Source organism: Bos mutus, chromosome 17 (genome assembly GCF_027580195.1).
Source record: "Bos mutus isolate GX-2022 chromosome 17, NWIPB_WYAK_1.1, whole genome shotgun sequence".
Taxonomy (NCBI): Eukaryota; Metazoa; Chordata; class Mammalia; order Artiodactyla; family Bovidae; genus Bos; species Bos mutus.
This window is the reverse complement of record NC_091633.1, coordinates 26,411,085-26,432,071: the sequence shown is the minus strand read 5'-3', so window position 1 is coordinate 26,432,071 and position 20,987 is coordinate 26,411,085. Positions and strand designations below refer to the sequence as shown.

The 20,987-nt window shown below is 45.4% G+C and overlaps 1 protein-coding gene across 2 annotated transcripts in view; it reads right to left on the bottom strand.

The window, feature by feature from the left end:
- ADGRD1 (adhesion G protein-coupled receptor D1) overlaps positions 1–20,987 on the bottom strand; it is a 176,173-nt gene that overhangs the window by 143,176 nt on the left and 12,010 nt on the right. For both annotated transcript variants that reach the window (XM_070386343.1, XM_005891222.3), the window contains 2 exons: positions 19,168–19,290; positions 4,147–4,326 (listed from right to left, as the gene is read on the bottom strand). In XM_070386343.1, coding sequence (XP_070242444.1) covers positions 4,147–4,326; positions 19,168–19,290 — 303 coding nt within the window. The remainder of the gene's footprint in view (positions 1–4,146; positions 4,327–19,167; positions 19,291–20,987) is intronic.

Genomic DNA, 20,987 nt, shown 5'->3' with positions numbered 1-20,987 from the left:
CTCTCCCTTACAATAGTAGGTCATTGGTTGAGTCCTAAGTCATAATATGGGCTTCCCCGGTGGCTCAGATGGTAAAGAAGCTGCCTGCAATTCAGGAGACCTGGATTCAATCCCTGGGTTGGGAAGATTCTCTGAAGAAGGGAATAGCAACCCACTCCAGTATTCTTGCCAGGAGAATTCCATGGACAGAGAAGGCTGGTGGCCTACAGTCCATGGGGTCACAAAGAGTCGGACACAACTGAGCAACTAACACACACACACAGGTCATAATACACATCTGACTTCCCTCAGTCTTAGGAGCTCAGGAAAGAAGTTACTCTCACTCCCCAAAGCCCAGAAGCCTGTTCAAAGATATCCTTTGCCATTTTAAGTTAAATGAAAATAACAACTAATGGTCAGTCCAGTGTGTACATGTCAAAAAAATAATAATTAAAAAACTTTTTGAAAGTGAAGTGAACTCCCCCAGTCCTGTCTGACTCTTTGTGACCCCATGGACTGTAGCCTACCAGGCTCCTCCCTCCATGGGATTCTCCAGGCAAGAATACTGGAGTGGGTTGCCATTTCCTTCTCCAGGGGATCTTCCCGACCCAGGGATTGAACCTGGGTCTCCCACATTCCAGGCAGACGCTTTAACGTCTGAGCCACCAGGGAAGCAAACTTTTAAAAAGGAGAGCTTATTTTAAAAAATTAACTTGCTCAAAAATGTTTTTTAATCCAGCCTAGGCCACCCCCAGGCAGGTCAGTGAGACATACCTGAGAGCCTGATTCAGCCCTCAGGCCACCGGTACCCAACTCCGCCCTGACCTTGAGCATGTGATGGCAGCCTGGGGGAGGACAGACCACTCCTGGCTCCTCTAGACCCTTCATCAGGAGCCTTGGTGGTGACTCATGGCTCTGGCATGAGAACCACAATGACCCACAAGAAGAAATTTCGCCAGACTTTGACACCAGTTGGCCCCACAGAGAGCCTCACTTCATTGTGTAGTGAGTGTTCAGATGCAGCCAGTGACCTGCTGCTGAAATAGGCCCTTTATAGGATGTATAAGCAGTTACCCCAGGCTTCTCGCTCAGGATTGGGCAACTTTCTAACCTTCAGTCTCAGGAGAGCATGGATCCCAGATAGGTCCAAAGCATCACTGTCAGGACTTCCCTGGTGGTCCAGTGGTTAAAGAACCTACCTGCCAATGCAGGGGACATGGGTTCCATCTCTGGTCTGGGAAGACACTACATGGCATAGGGCAGCTGAGCCCATGCTCCACGACTATTGAGCCTGCGTTCTAGAGCACTTGGGTCAAAACTACTGAACCCACATGCTGCAACTATTGAAGTCCACGAGCCCTAGAGACTGTGCTCTCCAACAAGAGAAGCCATCGCAATGAGAAGCTCACACACTGTAACTAGAGAGTAGCCCCTGTTGCAGTGAAAAGGAAAAAAGAGAATGAGTTTTTATCTTTCCCTTTCCTGAGAACAAAGAAGATAAAGGGAACAGTGAGCAGGCCTGAATATTCCTAGTTTTTTTTTTACTTCAGTTGCTCTTAACTCTGCATGTCTGTATCTAAGTTCACTCTTCTGCCTCCTAACTCTGCAGAAGCTACAATTCACATTTTTCCTTTGACTCTATGCTAAATACATCCCTTATCTGGTGTTTATCCTTACAACACCCTTCCCCTTGTAGTTACATATCATAAAGAAGGCCACAGAGCCACCCAACTGCCAGACTCAATGACTGGGTTACTGAAGCCAGTTTATGACAGTCTTTGAAACAATGCAAGAGGAAGAAGTCAAGATCCTCTCACCTTTGTTCCTCATCACTGACTCCTGACTGTGAGCCCTTGCCTTATATAAACCCCTAGACTCCTCATGGGGGGGCGCACAATTCTTAAGGTATAAGCCTACTGTGTTACCCTCTCTGCTGGCTGAGAATTAAAGCCACCTTTCTATTTCTTTCAAACTCTGCTTTCATATTGTTTTTTTATTCAGCTTTGGTGGGTAGAGAAGTCCAGGATTTTGGCTAGCAACATCCCTGCTCACCGCAACTAGAGAAAAGCCCACACACAGCAACAAAGACCCAGCACTGCTGCTGCTGCTGTTAAGTCGCTTCAGTCGTGTCCAACTCTGTGCGACCCCAGAGACGGCAGCCCACCAGGCTCCCCCGTCCCTGGGATTCTCCAGGCAAGAACACCGGAGTGGGTTGCCATTTCCTTCTCCAATGCATGAAAGTGAAAAGTGAAAGTGAAGTCGCTCAGTCGTGTCCGACTCCTAGCGACCCCATGAACTGCAGCCTACCAGGCTCCTCAGTCCATGGGATTTGCCAGGCGAGAGTACTGGAGTGGGTTGCCATTGCCTTCTCCGAAGACCCAACACAGACAAAAGTAAATAAATACATAATTTTTTTTAAATAATAAAAATAAAAATGTTTCTCTTCATTTCATAATTTTTAGAAAAGTATCATTGTCCTTGAATGTGAAAATACCTTCAAGGAACAAATAAGAGCACAATATCAGGCAGAAATATTTACAATTCTCCCCATTTCTCTGGGTAGATGAACAATCAGGGTTCAATAGATTTGACCTTAAAACATACCAAGAAAACTTCTCAGTACCTGATACTGTGTCAGCCCCAAAGGGGCAGGGAGATCAGACTGTTACATAAGAGACTGATAGCAGTTAGAACATGATAAGAGCTGTGAACAAGGTGCAGGACATGCACGTCAGTAAGGAGAGGCGAGGCAGAGACGATTTCTGGCCCTGAGGATCAGAGAGGGCAGACATGCAAAGTTCTCTCGAAGTCTGCATGCACTGAATTTGCCCCTTTTCCAGAGGTACAAGCCTGACCCCAGCTTATAGTACCAGCAGAATCAGGCAGATGCATTCGGTATTCCCTGGGCACCGCTGTCTTCTAGGTTCCTTTCCTGTTAACTCACTTCACTCTCACAGTCGCCCTTTGACCTAATACTGTCACTGTGCTGACGATACAGATGAGGACGCTGAGATACAGGGTGGGTGAGTAAGGCACTTGGGTCCACACAGCTGGCAGAGAGGGTACAGAGCGAGACCTGACCCAGGCTGCTTGGCTCCATGTTTTAAAAAAAAAAAATGGAGACACGCAGCCTTCCTTGAAGTGGTCCAGAAAATGACTTTTCCTTAACTAGGTCAGGGATGTCATCACTTCCTCCTGGAGGAGACCATTCTAGACTCTCAGTTTGCCTTCCACCTGTGAGATTCCCTTCCTAGTCTCTAGTCTGGACTGGATGCCCCCTCCATGCTACCTTAAGATGCTCTGAGTCCCTGGTCACCTCTCTCCATCTTAGTTCACAGACCTCCAGCCTCCCCCAGGTGCCTGCCCCACACCTTTGCCCTCCTGCCTGGTCAGCTAGGATCGCACTGTGCCCCCGAGAAAACAGGAATCTGTGGAACAGAACCATGTGGCCTCCCAACACCCACCTAGGATCTCAGGCACATCTGCACACACCCAGCTCCCCGCCCCTCCACCTCCGCTTCCCAGGTCCTGGAGCATCCTTCCTGAATCCCGGGGCCCCTCGCTGCCTGGTGCCCTTGCCTCTCCTCCAGCATCCTTTCTTTCCCTCAATCATCAGCCCCTCTTTTCCAAAGGCTTTTTCACATCCAAGTCGAAACATTTGCAAGTTTGCACCACTAAAAAGGAGGAGGGCCAGAGATGGAGGAAAGGAAAGGAATAGAAGAGGAGGAGGAGAAGGCAAAAGGAAGATGCAGGAAAAAGAGGGGAAGACAGGAAAAGGAGAAACAATAAGCACTGGGCCGAGAGCTATATTCCAGCCTGTGAGCGAGGTATCGTTAATATCTTCACTGCACGGAAACTGAGGCTCCCGTGCACTAAGTAACGTGACGCGGTAACACTGTCTGCAGTCAGACGAAATCCTGGCCCTTAGCTAACCAGGCAGACATCTAAGCAAACGATGCTATCTCACCCTTTCCAGTGAGTCTTCCCAAGCAGCCCCTTGGACGAAGAAGGGGCTCACGTGCCCCAAGGACAGCGCCCCGAAGCTCTACATCCATTGGGTTCATCCGCTTCCTATCAGGAGGTGGAGGGGGCGGGACACCGGAACTCCTCCCGCCTCCCCCGCTCCCCGACCTCCCCGAGCATCTCTCAGGCCAGTGGCGCCCTTACCTGGGGGGCTGAAGCTGGCCTCCCATGTCACGGATTTGTTATGCGTGTATAGCTCCACTGAGCCCTTGCCGCCCCTGGAGCAGACTTTGAACCCGTTGGAAATGACCTGTCCTCCATAGGCAGAAGGGATTGATGTGGACTGTTCTCCTTGTGTCTTCCAGAAAAAAGAGAAGGAGACCCCTGAGGACAGGAAAGACGTGCGGTTATTATTAATGAAAAGTGAATGGGCCTTAACCTCATAGAAGCAGGTCGGTCTCCCTGCTTTTTGATTTTCATTCAAAAGGTAATTTTTTTCTCATTCTAGAGACAATGTATGTTCAATGCAGAAAATACAGACAATAATAACAGGTAATATTTATTAAGAGCTCACTGGGTACCAGACACTTTTCTAAGGGTTTTAAACAAATGCTCTCCTCTTAAATATGGAGAAGGAAATGGCAACTCACTCCAGTATTCTTGCCTGGAAAATCCCATGGATGGAGAAGCCTGGTGGGCTACAGCCCACGGGTTTGCGAAGAGTCAGACATGACTAAACACAGCATATACCTCTTAAAATTTTAATATTACAAAATGAGGTTATCACCCCCATTACACAGATGAAGAAACTAAGGCTGGTTTGCCCAAGGTCCCTAAACTAGAGACCGACTCTGATTAGATTCAAAAAATCTGATGCACAGATGTCATCTATTAAGGCAGATCCTTCCAAAACCTCTTCCATAAGCATTTTACAAAGAAAAGAACCAATTCATACATACTGGTTTATAAGCCACATTTTTTTATACTTGTGTTATCATAGACTCCTTCCAATGTTCATAAATATGCCTTGATGTCATCTTTGTTTTTAACTGTACAATATGACAGTCTAAACAGTTACTGTAGGGAATTCCCTGGAGACCTAGTGCTTAGGGTTCTGCTCTCACTGCAGAGGGCACAGGTTCAATCGCTGACTGGGGAACTAAGAGCCTGCAAACTGCTTGGTGCACCCAATAAGTAAAGCAACAAATAAGCAAGCAAGAACTGTAAAGTTTTTATATGTTTATTTTATTTTTAGTTGCACTGGGTCTTCACTGCTGTTCGAGGGCTTTCTCTAGTTGCGGCAAGTGGGAGCTACTCTTTGTTGTGGTGTGCAGGCTTCTCATTTAGGGGGCTTCTCTAATTTCAGAGCACCAGCTCTAAGCTCCAGAGAAGGCAATGGCACCCCACTCCAGTACTCTTGCCTGGGAAATCCCGTGGACAGAGGAGCCTGGTGGGTTGCAGTCCATGGGGTCACTAAGAGTCGGACACGACTGAACGACTTCACTTTCACTTTTCACTTTTATGCGTTGGAGAAGGAAATGGCAACCCACTCCAGTGTTCTTGCCTGGAGAATCCCAGAGACAGGGGAGCTTGGTGGGCTGCCGTCTCTGGGGTCGCACAGAGTCGGACACGACTGAAGTGACTTAGCAGCAGCAGCAGCAGCACCAGATCTAAGCTCGAAGACTTCAGTAGTTGCAGCCCACAGGCTTAGTTGCCCCTCGGCATGTGGAATCTTCCCAGAACAGGGATGGAACCCATGTCCCCTGCATTGACAGGAGGATTCTCATCCACTGTACCACCAGGGAAGTCCTGTAGATTTTTTTTAAACAGCAACCTCCCCATGACTAAGTCTTTATAAGTTTTCTTCAAGTTTTAATTTCCCAAACCGAACTGGAAACTAAACTTCTCTGCACATCTCAGATTAAATGCCTTTACAATAGATTCCCAGTAGAGCATTTTTAGTCAAAGAGGAAGCCCACTTTGAAAGGTTATGAAACCTATAATTGTTCATTTCCAACAAAGCAGGGCCCATGGAGGCCCTGGCAGCCAAGACAGCCAAGTCCAGCTCCTAATGGTGAAGACCTGACCCAGGATCACCTTGCAGACAAGGGAGGAGGGAGGAGAAGGGGAGGGGGGCAAGCTCCCCAGGGAGGGCTGACAAAGGCCAGATGAGCTAGAGGCTCCTGTCATTGCCCTTTGGAGCCCGATCACCCCCACTCTGCTTCTCCAACTCCAGTAACATTTACCCTTTCTTTGCACAAGAGTAAACTGTGTGAGTGTGAGAGAGACAGAATGCATGCAACCTGCTGGGCACAGCTTGTAATAGCTGGAAATAAATCAGGCAGCCTTGGCCCCCTCAACCTAGTCCAGGCTTCAGGGATGCTGAGAGAGGAGTTACTCAGGGCTGATCAAAACAGGCCCAAGATTGGAACTCCCTGGTGGTTCAGTGGTTAAGAATCCACCTGCCTATGCAGGGGACACAGGTTCAATCCCTGGTCCAGGAAGATACCACATACCACAGACCAACTAAGCTCACACCACAAGTACTAAAGCCCGTGCACCTTAGAACGTGAGCTCCTCAATAAGAGAAGCCACCTCAATGAGAAGCCCACACACTGCAACTAGAGAGCAGCCCCACTTTGCCGCAACTAGAGAAAGCCCATGTGCAGCAACAAAGACCCAGCACAGCCAAAAATAAACAAATACGTTTTAAAAGCTAATAAAGTAATATGTACAGCATAATACCACGTGTCTCTAAAAAATTCATAAAACAATATCATAATTTTTTAAAAAAAGATGAAATGTGAAATAATAGATGAGGCTCAGAGAGACTGCAGAGCAGAGTTTCAAGTCTCCAGGAGTATGTTCTTAGGACTATTGAGGAAAGAAAAAAGTCCTCAAAAGTGCCCTGGGACACGGGTCACTGCAACTAAATGACAGGACTTTGGTAGGTTGTCCAGAGAGCATCTGGGCTGTCCCAGACACTGTTCTTCTTTGCCTTTGCAAAGGCACCAGGTGGAGGGGAGTCCCGGGCCCGGGGTCCCCCAGGTCTTCTGTCTGCCATCTACTGCAGGGGCACAGAGCCCGAAAACGAAACCCCAAGTCTTCTTGCTTTGCCTGTCCACTCAGAAACAACCAATTTCACAGAGACACGAACACAGCACATTGTGAAACTTCTGTTATGAAACAATGTCCCAGTGGGATTCACAAAAGTCCATTTTTTCCCAAACACTTTGCTGCATTGAAAAATTCCTTTCGCTCAATCCTGTCTTGGTGGAATGTCTTTCTCTCCAGGAAGAAAAATTAAACATAAAACATTCAATTTCGCCTTAGGTAAGGGAAGATCGAAGCAGATGATGGTTTCTACAAGCCAAGCTTTTCATTTTGGTTCATTCGGCCGACAAAATAATCATTTCTCTCTGAGGAACAGCTTGTATTTAAACATCAATTTACGTCTTCATTGAGTCTTCAAAGATTCGCAATGAGTCCTCTAATATTAGTATTTTCAGGAACTTTGCTTCTTGCGCTTGAAATTGTCAATACAAAGAAGAAAAAGTTTAAAGGAAAAAGAAGTGCAGTATTGACAAATTGATTCAACACTTTTCTTCTTCTTACGAGCATTAAATCCTCATCCATCCCAAAAGTAAAGAGAGGAAAGTTCTTTCTTGATAGAACAAACAAACAAAAAAAATTCCAGCTGTCCCAAGAAAAGATGGATACATTTGAGTGCATAAATATTATAAAATTCTGCAAGCCAAAAAACTTAAAGCCATGACAAAGTCAAAAGACAAATGACAACCCAGGAAAAAAATATTTGTAAAACATTTAACAAGCAAGAAATGAATGTCCTTGCTATATAAAGAACACTTTAAAAAGAAAAATAAGTTCTACTGTTTAAGAACTTACTTTGTTCAAGATAAAATGTCCCAAGAATTTTACATGAGTTAACTCTTTTAATCCTCCCAACAACCCTGTGAAGTAGGGATCAGTATGGTCCCCATTTGACAAGTGAGAAAACTGAAGCCCAGAGAGGTAAAGTAACTTGTCTAAAGCCACATAGCTAGTGATGGAGTCAGCACTGGAACCAGGCAGTCTGGCTCTGGAATCTGCGACTGTCATCTCTCTATCCTCTCATGGAGATGACGTTCTTTGGGAGAGAGCTCACTTACTGAATTAGACAACAAAGTTTCTCAAGAATTCCATGGAGGAGAAAAATGCCTACAGATGCGGAAGTCTTGCTGTGCACTATCATCTCTGTGTCTGTGGTGAGTGGGGCAGAAGCAGCAGGTAGGAATGGGCAAGGAATCTCTCCAGGTAGAGGACCAGACCCGCAGACTCGGCACCATGTCCTGCGTGTTCATAACTCAAGGCAGACCAGAGCAGTGGCCAGCGGGGAGGGCAAGGAGACCCACAGGTGATGTAGCAGCCTGGATATCCATCCTTCCTCACCCAGCACAGCATTCTTGGGGAGAATCACCACCCCCCCCTCCACCAACCTCTGTGTCCTCTAGGTCAAGTGGGACTAATTACACAGCGGACTGATTACACAGCCCCAGGCTCACAAGGGCTGGAGCAGTCTGAATCACAGTGACTGGTTCAGGGATGGCCATGCATCAGCTGATAAAAGGGACTCCTGGAGGCTGTGAGTTGACATTGCTATCACACCTGGAAAGCCCTCCTGAGAACAGAGCCAAAGTGATGGAGACACGAGCTTCCAGTGACGTCATCTAAGCACCTGGACCCAGATCGTCATGGTAGACTGAATCTCCTGAAGAAGCCACGGCATCTCCCAGCCCATCTGCTTTCATGCCATGTGACCTTCCCATTCTCCTCCAAGACTTAGGCCAGTTTCTCCACCTGCCCTCTGGCTGATCTGACCAAGAAGAAACGTCAGAAGTGGCCCTGGCCAGGTTCCAGAGACAGCCATTAATTGTCCGGAAGCTTCAGGTTTCGGCTTCTTGGAGCACAGAACAAGTCCAGGCTCTGCTGGTATAGAAAGAAACCACACAGAGGAGCCAGAGGTGCCAGATGTGAGTGAAGAAAGTGGTCTTGAGAAACCAGCTCAGGGGCACCTTCCAAGGACCCAGTCCTGGCTGCCATGGCTATAGCCATGAGAGAACCCTGCCAAGCCCCAGAACTGTGAGAGGTGATGCTAAATTGCATTTCACTTGTTAAGTTTGGGAGTGCTTGTTATGCAGCAGTCGATAACCAGAACACAGTCTTACTTGGAGCCTCTCAATAAATCCCCGAGCCTAGCTGAGTTGAATTCCCATTGCTTACAAACTTTCAGCTGACTATGACTGTCCATAGAGGATGAGTCCCCTTCCTGACCCTGAAGGCCACCAAAGGCCACCACAAGGATGTGCACATGGCTTCCTCACTCCTTCCTGACCATCACTTTGGGTGACAGATTCAGGGGGAGGGTGCTGGGGAAGCTGCTGCAGGGTGAGCAGAGGGAGCAAAGTGAGTGTTAGTCACTCAGGTCCAACTCTTTGCAACCACATGGACTGTAGCCCACCAGGCTCCTCTGTCCATGGGGATTCTCCAGGCAGGAATACTGGAGTGGGTAGCCATGCCCTTCTCCAGGGGATCTTCCTGACCCAGGGATTGAACCTGGGTCTCCCACATTGCAGGCAGATTCTTTACCATCTGAGCCACCAGGGAAGAGGGAGTAAGGAGATGCTCTATTCTTTTCTGTTTCCAAGAGGACTTGGTTCAAGACAGAGGTGGCCCTCAGCCTATGTGGGACACATGTCCACCTACAATGTGATAGCATGAAATGAGCTCATCCACACCTGTCAGCCACCTGAAAGCAAGTTTCCATGAGAACCACCCAGAGCCTGCAGAGCAGGCTCAAGAACGTTCTGGAGTGGGGAGTTGAGGGCATGAAAACCAAGGCCATCCCAACAGGCATAAGAAAAGATGCTCAACATTGCTGATTATCAGAGAAATGCAAATCAAAACTACAGTGAGGCACCATCTCACACCAGTCAGAATGGCTACCACTGAAAAGTCTACAAATAACAAATGCTGGAGAGGGTGTGAGAAAAGGGAACCCTCCTCCACTGTTTGTGGGAATGTAAACTGGTACAGCCACTGTGGAGAACAGTATGGACGTTCCTCAAAAAACTAAAAATCGAGTTGCCATGGGATCCAGCAATTCTACTCCTGGGTCTGTATCTGGACAAGTCTATAACTGAAAAGGATGCATGCACCCCCGTGTTCATTGCAGCACTATTCAGAATAGACAGGACATAGAAACGACCCAAAAGTCCATCCGTAGATGAATGGGTGAAGAAGACAGCCCCTCCCCCATCTTTAAACCATCTCCACATCTCTGACTCTGCCCCTCTGCCCTCTCTCTTTATAAGGACTCCTGTGATGTCTCTGCCCCACACAGACAATCAGGACAGTCCCCATCTCAAGTTCCTCAACTTAACCACTCAACTTCATCAAAAAGGGTAAAGAGTACATGGCATCACTGTGTATTACTTTTTACAACTGCCTGTTCATCTACAATTATCTCAAAATAAAAAGGATCTCATAAAAGAAAATAAAAGAGATTTTGCTGGGTCGGGAAGGCCTTTAATCTGATCTGGCTGGTTCAAAGTCCAATTTTATTACAGCGTATCTCAGGCATGGGAGTTGGATGTTCTCCCAGTTTTTGGTCAAGAGAGACTCCAGAACTGGGGCCTTGGTTTCTTTATTTGTAGAAAAAATAGAAGACATCAAGGGAATCTACCAACTGTAGGATTCTAAGCGGGTTTTCCATGTGGTGTGGCCACTGTGCAGGAGGAGAGGAATGTACAGGGTTCTGATAACAGAGCATCTCTACGGAGTGGCCGCCTGCTGAGTGCTTCTAAAAGAGCACAGGCTGGGAGACAGTGATGGGGAGGTTTGGGCTTTCTGGCTAAGCTGGGAAAAGACCAGACACCTCATGGCAATCAATCAGCAAGCTTCTGCCATCGAATCAGATTTCTAACTCTGACTTTTCTTAAGACCCTAAAGTGTATCTGTACCTCCCCATTTCAGCAGAGTACAGGGCAATATGATGATTTCTTCCTACATCTTTCTAAGAGTTGATAGTTTCAGTCACTCTGGTCTTGGACAGATTCTCCAAGAGAATTTTAGCATATCATCATGACTTTATATGGGCTTCCTGGGTGGCTCAGATGGTAAAGAATCTGCCTGCAATGCAGGAGACCTGGGTTTGATCCCTGGATTGGAAAGATCCTCTGGAGAAGGCCATGGCAATCCACTCCAGTATTCTTGCCTGGAGAATTCCATAGGCAGAAGAGCCTGTTGGGCTACAGTCCATGGGGTCACAAAGAATCAGACACCATTGAGCAACCAACACTTTCACTTTCATGCCTTTATACAACAGGAATCACAGTATGAGATGCTAATCCCTTCTCAGTCATCTTTCAGTTCTGATTATGATGAGAAGAAAGTCCATTTGTATGTAAGTAACAATTGCTAATCCCTGTTTTAACAAAGAAATGCCACATCTCGAATTCAGAGCCTCTGGTGGGAATTGGTACCCACATGGAATTCAACAACGCAGGAATCTTCCACTTAAAATGATAATTGGGTTTCAGTTCTTGGGGATGATAAGTTTCCTTTTCAATTGAATCTAGTGAGTGAGGGAAAGTCGCTCAGTCGTGTCCGACTATTTGCGACACCATGGACTATAGTCCATGGAATTCTCCATGAACCCATGCTAGAATACTAGAGCGGGTAGCGGTTCCTTTCTCCAGGGGGTCTCCAAGGGATCTTCCAACCCAGGGATCGAACCCAGGTCTCCCACAAGGCAGGCAGATTCTTTACCAGCTAAGCCACCAGGGAAGCCCAAGTTTTATAGTTCAGGTGCTACGTGTATACGGTAAAAAAAAAAAAAAAAAAAAAAGTAAAAGAAATTTAAAAGTGAGAAAAATTTGAGAATCTTAAAAACTGTCTTAAAAACATTCTAGCTTGACTGGAAATTTAGATAATTGCATCATTCAACCTCAACCAATTAAAGTAAATAACCCACCCTTGGACTTCCTTGGCATAAATACATCCTGCCTTGCTGCCTTCATAGTCTATATTATATAAGCTGAGTTAGGGGGATGACATGCCATTTTTTTTTTTTGTCCACATTAGGGCTGTAAGGATAGAATTATGTCTGGCTGTGTACATTTCCTCAGTAAAACTTTCAAGTGATCTATTCTCACCTGTTCTCAAGAGTGCAGAGACCCAGGTGCTAAAACACAGTCTTAGGAATGGCTCCTAAGACTTTCTTATTCATCCTAAAAATTACAGAACAATTGAGGAGCAAAGTGTGAGGCTATATATACATGGTTAAGTGAATGCAAGAGACCTTACTCATAAAGTAGAAATGTTACAAGGTATCAACTCTATGGCCCAAAATTCATTGTCTTTCCCAAAAATATCTTGATTCTCACTTGACACAGAGAAGTGGTGAAGATGCTAAAGCTTCCACACTGTATCCTTAGATTTTTTTTTTTCCCCTCAGCTCCATGATTACAAGGAAGCAATAACCAAAATAGGGTGGGAGAAATGATATAACGAAGAGCAAAATTTGGAGAGAAAAAAAGCTAAATGTCATAGTGGTGAAGAACCTGGTTAACAGAAGAGACCCTGGGTGAAAGATGAGGAATTGCATCTTCAGTCATAGTTGAGTTTGCAATGGTAGGAGAAGTGATCAATGAAATGCAGAGAAAAAGATGACCGAGACTCAGAAGAATAGTGTTTCTCTGACTTTAATATACATGACAGAGGCCATAAACTCAAAAGCCTGTCTTCCCAGGGGCACTGACTCCATAAGAGAGCCAGCGTATTTCCTGTAGGCAGCTCAGGCTGTATTTTTCAACTTGCAGACACACTCTTTGTCAGATCAAGCCCTGCATATGAACTGCTACTCATGCCTATGCTTCCTGCCTCCCCAGAAGGCTCTCTAATTTCTTCTAGAAATATCTGTTGCCATAGGACTCTGTTTCACTCTCACCATTTCTCTCCTCAATATTATTTTAAGAAAGCCACAGGTGAGGGGCCACTTCCCTTCAGTTTCATCAAGCAGAGCGCTGAGAGTCCAAAGTGAAAGTGAAGGTTGCTCAGTCGTGTCTGACTCTTTGCGATCCCATGGACTGAATTCTCCAGGCCAGAATACTGGAATGGGTAGCCATTCCCTTCTCTAGGAGATCTTCCCAACCCAGGGATTGAACCCAGGTCTCCCGCATTAGAGGTGGATTCTTTACCAGCTGAGCCACCAGGGAAACCCAAGAATACTGGAGTGGGTAGCCTATACCTTCTCCAGGGAATCTCTTCCTGACCCAGAAATCATGAACCGGGGTCTCCTGCACTGCAGGCAGATTCTTTACCAGCTGAGCTACCAGGGAAGCTGTGAGAGTCCAAGGGACTACCAGAGAGCTGAGAGTCTAAGGGACTCAGGAAACCTGGAGACCATTGGACAGTCACCTTAGCTCTAACCAACTGATGCCAGGAGGGTGGGTAACACTAGGATTTACTGATTTTTCAAGAGAAGACAGAAGTAGAGATTTTTTAATGAAATTTTATCTTTCAGGGAAGTTGAGTATTAATTTAAAAAAAACATTTAAAGCACCGTGAGAGAGGCTCTGTTTCTGCAAACAGTTAGGCAGTCTTTTTGAACCCACCCATTCTGCCAAAAGCTTCCCAGGTGGTGCTGGTGGTAAGAACTTGCCTGCCAATGCAGGAGATGTTAAGAGATGCAGGTTCGATCCCTGGGTTGGAAAGATTCCCTGAAGGAGGGCGTGACAACCCACTCCAGTATTCTTGCCTGGAGAATCCCACGGACAGAAGAACCTAGCAAGCTATAGTCCATAGAGTTGCAAAGAGTTGGACATGACTAAAACAACTTAACATGCACACATTCTGCCAAAAAACAATTTAGAAAACTTGTTAAAATAGAAAATTTGTGAGAACCGACATAATGCCAGCAAACAAAACACATTTGTGGGCTAGAGTCAGCCTTGAGCAGTTCTGAGATTTGGTCCATGAAAACCACCCAGAGGGCCTGGGTTAAAATTCAGATCTCCAGGCCCTGTCCACAGATTTGGATTCAGTGGGTCCTGGGCTGGAGACTGAGAAATTCCATTTTTAGCAGTCTCTGCAATGGACTCTTCTGCTGATGGTCTGGAAACAATACTTAAAGAAACTCAGCAGTAAATCATCCTGTGACTCTAGGCTATCTTGTGCCTTCTCTGGACCTCAGTCTCCCCATCTGTGAAATGGACGTGGTGAATGAATACTTCTCTCTGAAGCTCCATCAGGCTTTCAAACATCCCTAAAACCCCCAATCATCTAAGGAAGACAGAAGCTGGATCTGTGCCCAACCATCAGGCCCTTCTGGAAATTTTTGTCCTGAAACACCATTCAGAATATTTTACCATTTTGTTGATGGCATTGAAGTTAATGACTTAATGCAAAGTTGAAGTTAGTAACCTAATGCAAATAGTCTAAAAAGTCCTGTCGATGCTGAGAAGAGAATATGGATGCTGAGATTTTCCAGCTGCTGCTATGGAGCTGTAGCAGGTTTCTTGGTGTTTATAAGCAGTGGAAGCTCTAATGCACAAGAGGGAAAAAAGAAGGGTACATTTCCGGAGGGAGGAAAAATTAACAAGTAAAACAGGAAGAAGGTCTTTCTGGCAGGCATTCAAGGTGATTGAGAGTTGAAGTGGAATTAGAGGTAATTACTCAAAACAAATTTAGTCCAATATCAGAAAGAAGTATCAGAGGGGTGCAAAAATGGGATGGCCCATTCAGGATGGAGAAGGACTCATCACAGGTGATATGCAAATAATGGCCCATCAGATATGTGCTGGGGAAGGATTCAAAGGCATTTAAGCATCAGAAAGACAGACTAGATGTATCTGTTCAGTTGACAGGGATCAAGCATCTATCATGCTGATATTCATCCCTGAAAATACAGCAGTGACTAAGACAGATGAGTCCCTGCCCTTGCAGAGCTAAATGTCCAAGAAGGAAGTCACATAATGAGCAGGTCATCACCAAAGATGCAAGGGACAGAGGGGGACATACAGGAACCTGTGAGAGCAAAGAGGAACGCAACTGGTGTGGGACTCATCTCTGTAAGAGCCACACTGGAGCTGAGCCCTCAAGGTCTATAGGGAGGACTTCCCTGGTGATCTAGTGGTTAAGAATCCACTTTCCAACTGGTTAAGAATCTACCTTCCAATGCAAGGGATGTGCGTTCAATCCCTGGTCAGGAAACAAAGATCCCACATACTGAGGGGTAACTAAGCCTGTGCAAAGCAACTGAAGAAAGCCCACATGCCTCAACAAAGACCCAGCAAAGCCAATAAAACAATAAAATTAAAATAAGATTTACAGGGCAGTGAAACAAGATGCTGGAACACTCCAGGAAGACTCCCCCTCATGTGGATTACTGCTGGTCGTGGGAGTTGGAGGAGAATTGCCTCAGTATTGAAGGAACACAGACTGTGCTTCCTTTGGTTAATGTTCAAATAGACTTTCTCTCTCAAAGGATCCTCCAGAGCCTCTCTCCCATTTGCACCCAACGCCCATGAGGAAATTTCCCAGGAGGCACAATTTGCCAAAAGGCAGGTCACACAGTCAGCTCAGAGAAACTGGTGGAGCAGATGGAGAAGAGCCCTAAGATAAGCAGGTCATGGGTTCAAAATGTCAGAGTGAGCAGCTGGCAGAGAAGGAAGATCCCACGTTCTAGCTGAGAACTCGGAGAAGGAACAGCTAAATTGCTCAGATGTTTTATCCTTTTTTGAAAAGTTCAAACCTCAACCCTGTCTGCTACAACGTTCTTAAAAAAAAAAATCAGCCAAAAATATGAACAGAGACCACAAGAGAATTGGGAAATCACAAATATGAAAATAATTGACCTGCTTGACTGGGTGTGGGAAGTGTTTCTCTCTTTGTTTAAGTGTTGAGGGAATTCCCTGGTGGTCCAGTGGTTAGGACTCTGTGCTGTCATTGCCAGGGCCTGGGTTCAATCTCTGGTCAGGGAACTAAGATCCCACAAGTCACACAGCACAGCCAGACATATATATGTATATATATATATATGGTCCCAGCTCTGCAACTACAGAGTAGCCCCTGCTCTCTGCAACTAGAGAAAGACTTCAAGCAACAATAAAGACCCAGCAAAGCAAAAAAAAAAAAAAAGAAATGTTTAATCACTAAAAGTGCACTTGAAATCATCTCACCTACTTCAAAAGCCATGTGGAGTTTGATTTGAAAAATGTTGGATGGACTTTCCTTTTCAAATCCTGTTCTCCTTAAACCTAGAAATGTAAGCTCATTGAGGCCCCAGGGAAACCCCCCAGAGCAAAGGATATGGTTAATAAAATGGAGAAATGCCTACAGTGATCCTTAGGATGACACCCATGTTTGGTGGTCCTGTCTGAAATCCAAACTGAAGGATGTGGACCAAGAAATACCCAACCTCCCTCAGCATCCGCCACATAAAGACCCCTGCTAGCATGGTCCCAGGGGGTCAAAGTTGACTTGAGGTTTCCTGGCTTCACCGCATATCTGGCCATACTCTAGAAAAGTAGCCACCCAAAAAATACCTTCAAAGGCTCCAGTTAACCAGGACACACGAGAAGCTATCAACAGGGTGGTAACATGAAGCCAAAGTTTACAGCTCTCTATACCATGTGAGCTCTTGTCTGTCTCTCTTTTTTTTTTTTTTTTTTTTTGAGGATGAAATGAGTTAATACAGGTAATGGGATTAGAACACTCAATTTAGTTCAGTTCAGTCGTTCAGCCATGTCCAACTCTTTGCGACCCCATGGACTGCAGCATGCCAGGTTTCCCTGTCCATCACCAACTCCCGGAGCTTGCTCAAACTCATGTCCATCGAGTCAGTGATGCCATCCAACCTCTCGTCCTCTGTTGTCCCCTTCTTCTCCTGCCTTCAATCTTTCCCAGCATCATGGTCTTTTCCAGTGAGTCAGCTCTTCACATCAGGTGGCCAAAGTACTGGAGTTTCAGCTTCAGCATCAGTCCTTCCAATGAATATTCAGGACCGATTTCCTCTAGGATGGACTGGTTTGATCTCCTTGCAGTCCAAGAAAACTGGCACCAAGTAAACGATGCATGATTGTGGGTGATTATGACGATTGGTCCAACCATGTCAGCCCCTGTCAGAGGGTTACATCTGAGCAGGCAGATGGAGTGAGGACCACGATCCTGGGGACAGGAGGCACATGGGGAGGCACCCATACAGGACAGGACCCTGGGGGCTTCTCAGTGTTGGACTGGCCACGTGCCAGTCTTCAGAACAACCCCATAGCAGGGAACTAAAATCTGGCTTTGATTGACCCATGTTACAGGTAAGGAATTTGGACCTAGAAGTTAAGTGGTTGCCCAAGGTCACCACAGAAAGGATTAAACACCACTGAAACCCAAGCCGCCTGGCCCTGGAGCCCAAACCATTAACATGCTCTATGTCCAGCAGGTCCAATGATCAAAGGGTCAGAAGTCAGTGATGAGCTGAAGGGCAATGTCCAACACAAAAGAGGGCCCCTCTGTTCAGCCCCACGAAATCGGAATAGGGAGGGAGATTTCTCAAGAGAAACCGGGAATTTGTGTTTTTATGTGAAATTGTCCTATTTTTCAACTCTGGTAGCTAATCAAAAAATTTTAACTCCATGCCTACAAAACCAGGCACAGCCACAGGGCAGGGTGAGCTCAGAGGCCTCTAGTTTACGACCTGAGAATTCAGGTAAAGTTTTCCGATAGTTCTGATTTCCAGTAGCTGGTCACTATCATAGTCACCACTGGTCCCATCATAGTCATCGTTCAAAGGCTGGTTATCTGTGACAGTGCCCAGTTACTAGAATTCCTGGGACCTTCCCCTCCCACCTGAGTCAATTCCAGTTGGTAGCTGGGGCTGTAGAGACACCTTTCTTCCAAAGAGAAGCTGTTGCCTCTCAGACCCAGAGACAAACTGGACAGAAACACACACCTATCCTGCTTCTCCTCCTCGGCCATCCTGATCAAGGCAGGGAAAGGGTGGGGCAGGCACAGGCTGCCCTCCTGTTTCTCTTAGTCCTTGTAGCTGAGGCGGGGCTGTTTTAAATTTAGAGAAATAAACAACTCTGCTGTGTTTATAGGGCTGTTTGAATTCAGGAACAGCTTGAACTGTGGATTTGTAAACCTGGCTGTGGTTTTAGACCTCAAATCCCTTTCTCAAAACTCTGGGTTCTGCAAAGTCCAAAATGTATCCTCCCACACGTTATCACCTTGTTAAGCTTTGTTTACTTTTACTGGAATGTAACCCATAGGGCCTGGGGAGTGGGAGAACAATGAATTCATCACAGGGCAGTTTTGATAAGCCCATTGGATGCTCCAAAAGACTTAGGGCTTTCAGACCCGCTTGCATTAAATTTTTTTTTCCTAGAAAGAAAAATTTTCAGTTACTTAGGATAATGGAATTTGGAGGCTCGAAACTGATTTGGATGGCAGAGGACAGTTTCCCAGAACGTTTTGAAATGTGGCTCAAATCTTCATTTTCTGAAGCTCAGATCCGAGAGAGCCGGTTACTTTTCATAGAGACAAAAAAAAAAAAAAAAAAAAAGGAAGAAGAAGAAGGAATAGGTTCCTAACTTCTCTTTTGTACCTATGTGTTTCACCCACGGTATTATTTTAACCACAGGCCCACAACCTTTCGCTGGGACAGCTCTCACCACTGCCCCCTCCAATCTCCACGGATATAAAAGAAGCGAACCCATGGCACGAGTCTTAAAAGGCATGCCCCGCCCAGACCCATGGCCAACATCCTGGAGCCAGAAATAACGTCCCGTGAGCCACACCATCAATTTCCTGCCCACAAACGCCACGGTCCCAATCCAAACTCCACTGCGACATCACCGTGTCTGCTTTTTATGGAGGGTTCTTTTTCGTCTGTTTCTTGGGGGTTTTGGTTGTTGTTGTTTGTTGCTTTTTGCTTTACAAGATTAAATACTTTGCTCTCATGCCTCTGCAAAATGGTGTTTTAATTCCGTCTCCAGGGCCAGTCTCTGCATCCCTGTCCCCACTCCTCCCCTCAAGTCCGTATGTGACATGAGCACGCATGGTGCAGCTGAACTTTGTCTTCACATCTGCCACAGCCCAGAGGAACAGATGCCACCTGGCAATGAAATGAACTTGAAAGAAAGGAAGAAAAGAATGGAGCGCATCACTCACCCTCAGGGCCACACTGTGCCGGATTACTGATGCAGGAAGTTTTGTTCTTTCTGTAATAGAGAAATGTGACTCCTTTTCCCTCCTTGAGGTAAATGCCTTTGTTGACCTTTCCTTCTACAATATCTAAGTAAGAAGAATGGCAAACATTGTAGATTAATAATTGCAGGAGATGAAAAGTCCGGACACCTGTCAGGCTTACAAACCACTTTGATCTAAATATGCTGTATTCTTTCTATTTATAATTAAATATTTCTATTCAATGACGTTACAGATATTATTTAATATTAATGGTATTTAACATTTCATAATTGCGAACTAGACTATAAGTAATGTATTAGTGTCAATATTAAATATTATCTTATTAATATTGTATCCTAGTAATTAATATCACACCAGTTTATAATATGCACTGTAATATGACCACATTATAAGTACTGTATTTGTCAACAGTTGAGTTACTAGGAGGCATATGATTAGAATCTCCTACTGTCCTAAACTTTGATGCCATCCACCTCTTCATGAGTCCTTCTCACTGTCATCTTCACACGAGACTTTTCAGGTGAAACTCTGAGATTCAATTTCAAATGTAAAACTACACCTGTACTCTCTATCTTTCTGAATTCTCTCATTGAAAGCCCGTGATCTGACACATGGGAACCCATGATTTTAAGAGCATTCCTTTTCAGGCTCTAGGAGGGAAACTCAGAGCCACACTTCGAGGCACCCAGCAGAGCCTGCCAGTGACTGGACTGCAGGGCCAGTAGTCCTGGCGGGGACGCCAGCTCCCCCATCATTTTGTTTGTCCCATTCCGATAGCAGACCTCTCTGATGGTGTCAGTGTGATGTACATGGTTTACAGAATAGATAAGGGAAGACTCTAAAAGCCAAGGGTGATGAGTCACACATGATTGACTGGGACCAAAGCCACCCAGATGCCACCCCTGCCCTGTGGCAGCTGCGTCCTGCCCTTAGAGCTGGTGGTCCAGATGAAGATGGACAGAAGCGCCAGGAGAACTTTGACTTGACCATTATCCTAGGTCAGATTCTCTAACAACCACTGGCATGTAGATACCAACCTGAAGGACTTCAACATCTTTCCTTATTGTTTTAAATTCATTTTTTTTAATCTATCTCGTTTATTGCTGGGGGTGGGGAATCTATATATTACATAGTTAAAATGGGCAACTTGAAGTTGCAGGATTGAATGAGGCTGTATAAACCCCTAAACCAGACTATTTGCTTGGCAAAATTAATTTTGGAAGTGAAACATCCCATAGTTGAAAGAACGATCAGGTCATATATTTTTTAAAAGGTCAGGAGCAAGACCTAAGTTATCTGAGCCAGCTTTCCATACTGACCAGAAAGCTGCCCAATTGCTACTATCTGTCCTGTTTTGTGCTGCCTAAGAAAAATCTGAAACATGTGGTCCTTGGAGGTTATTAAATAAGATAATCATTTAACCATGACTCTTGTGGGTGTGTCTTTTAGAAAACAGCTTCTAATGATTAAAAAAAAAAAAAAATCCAGCTACAGAAGAAATGCTGATTCTAGTGTTTGCAAGACATCAAATTTTTGATGAGGTATTTTAAAATTGACTTTAATTTTTCATTTCAAGGGCATGTTTTTCCTTCTCAAAAGAATATAATCCATTAAAAAATCCAAACAAGGTTTATTTTTTGGAAACTATCTCATCTTATGTCTGTACTGTTCTGAAAATAAGCTGCTGGTTTGGAAGACCCCGGTTGCTTGAAAGTGCATAGACACCCCCTACCCGACTATCCTTCAGTTTGTGATATTTCCTTTAGAATTAAGCCACAGTC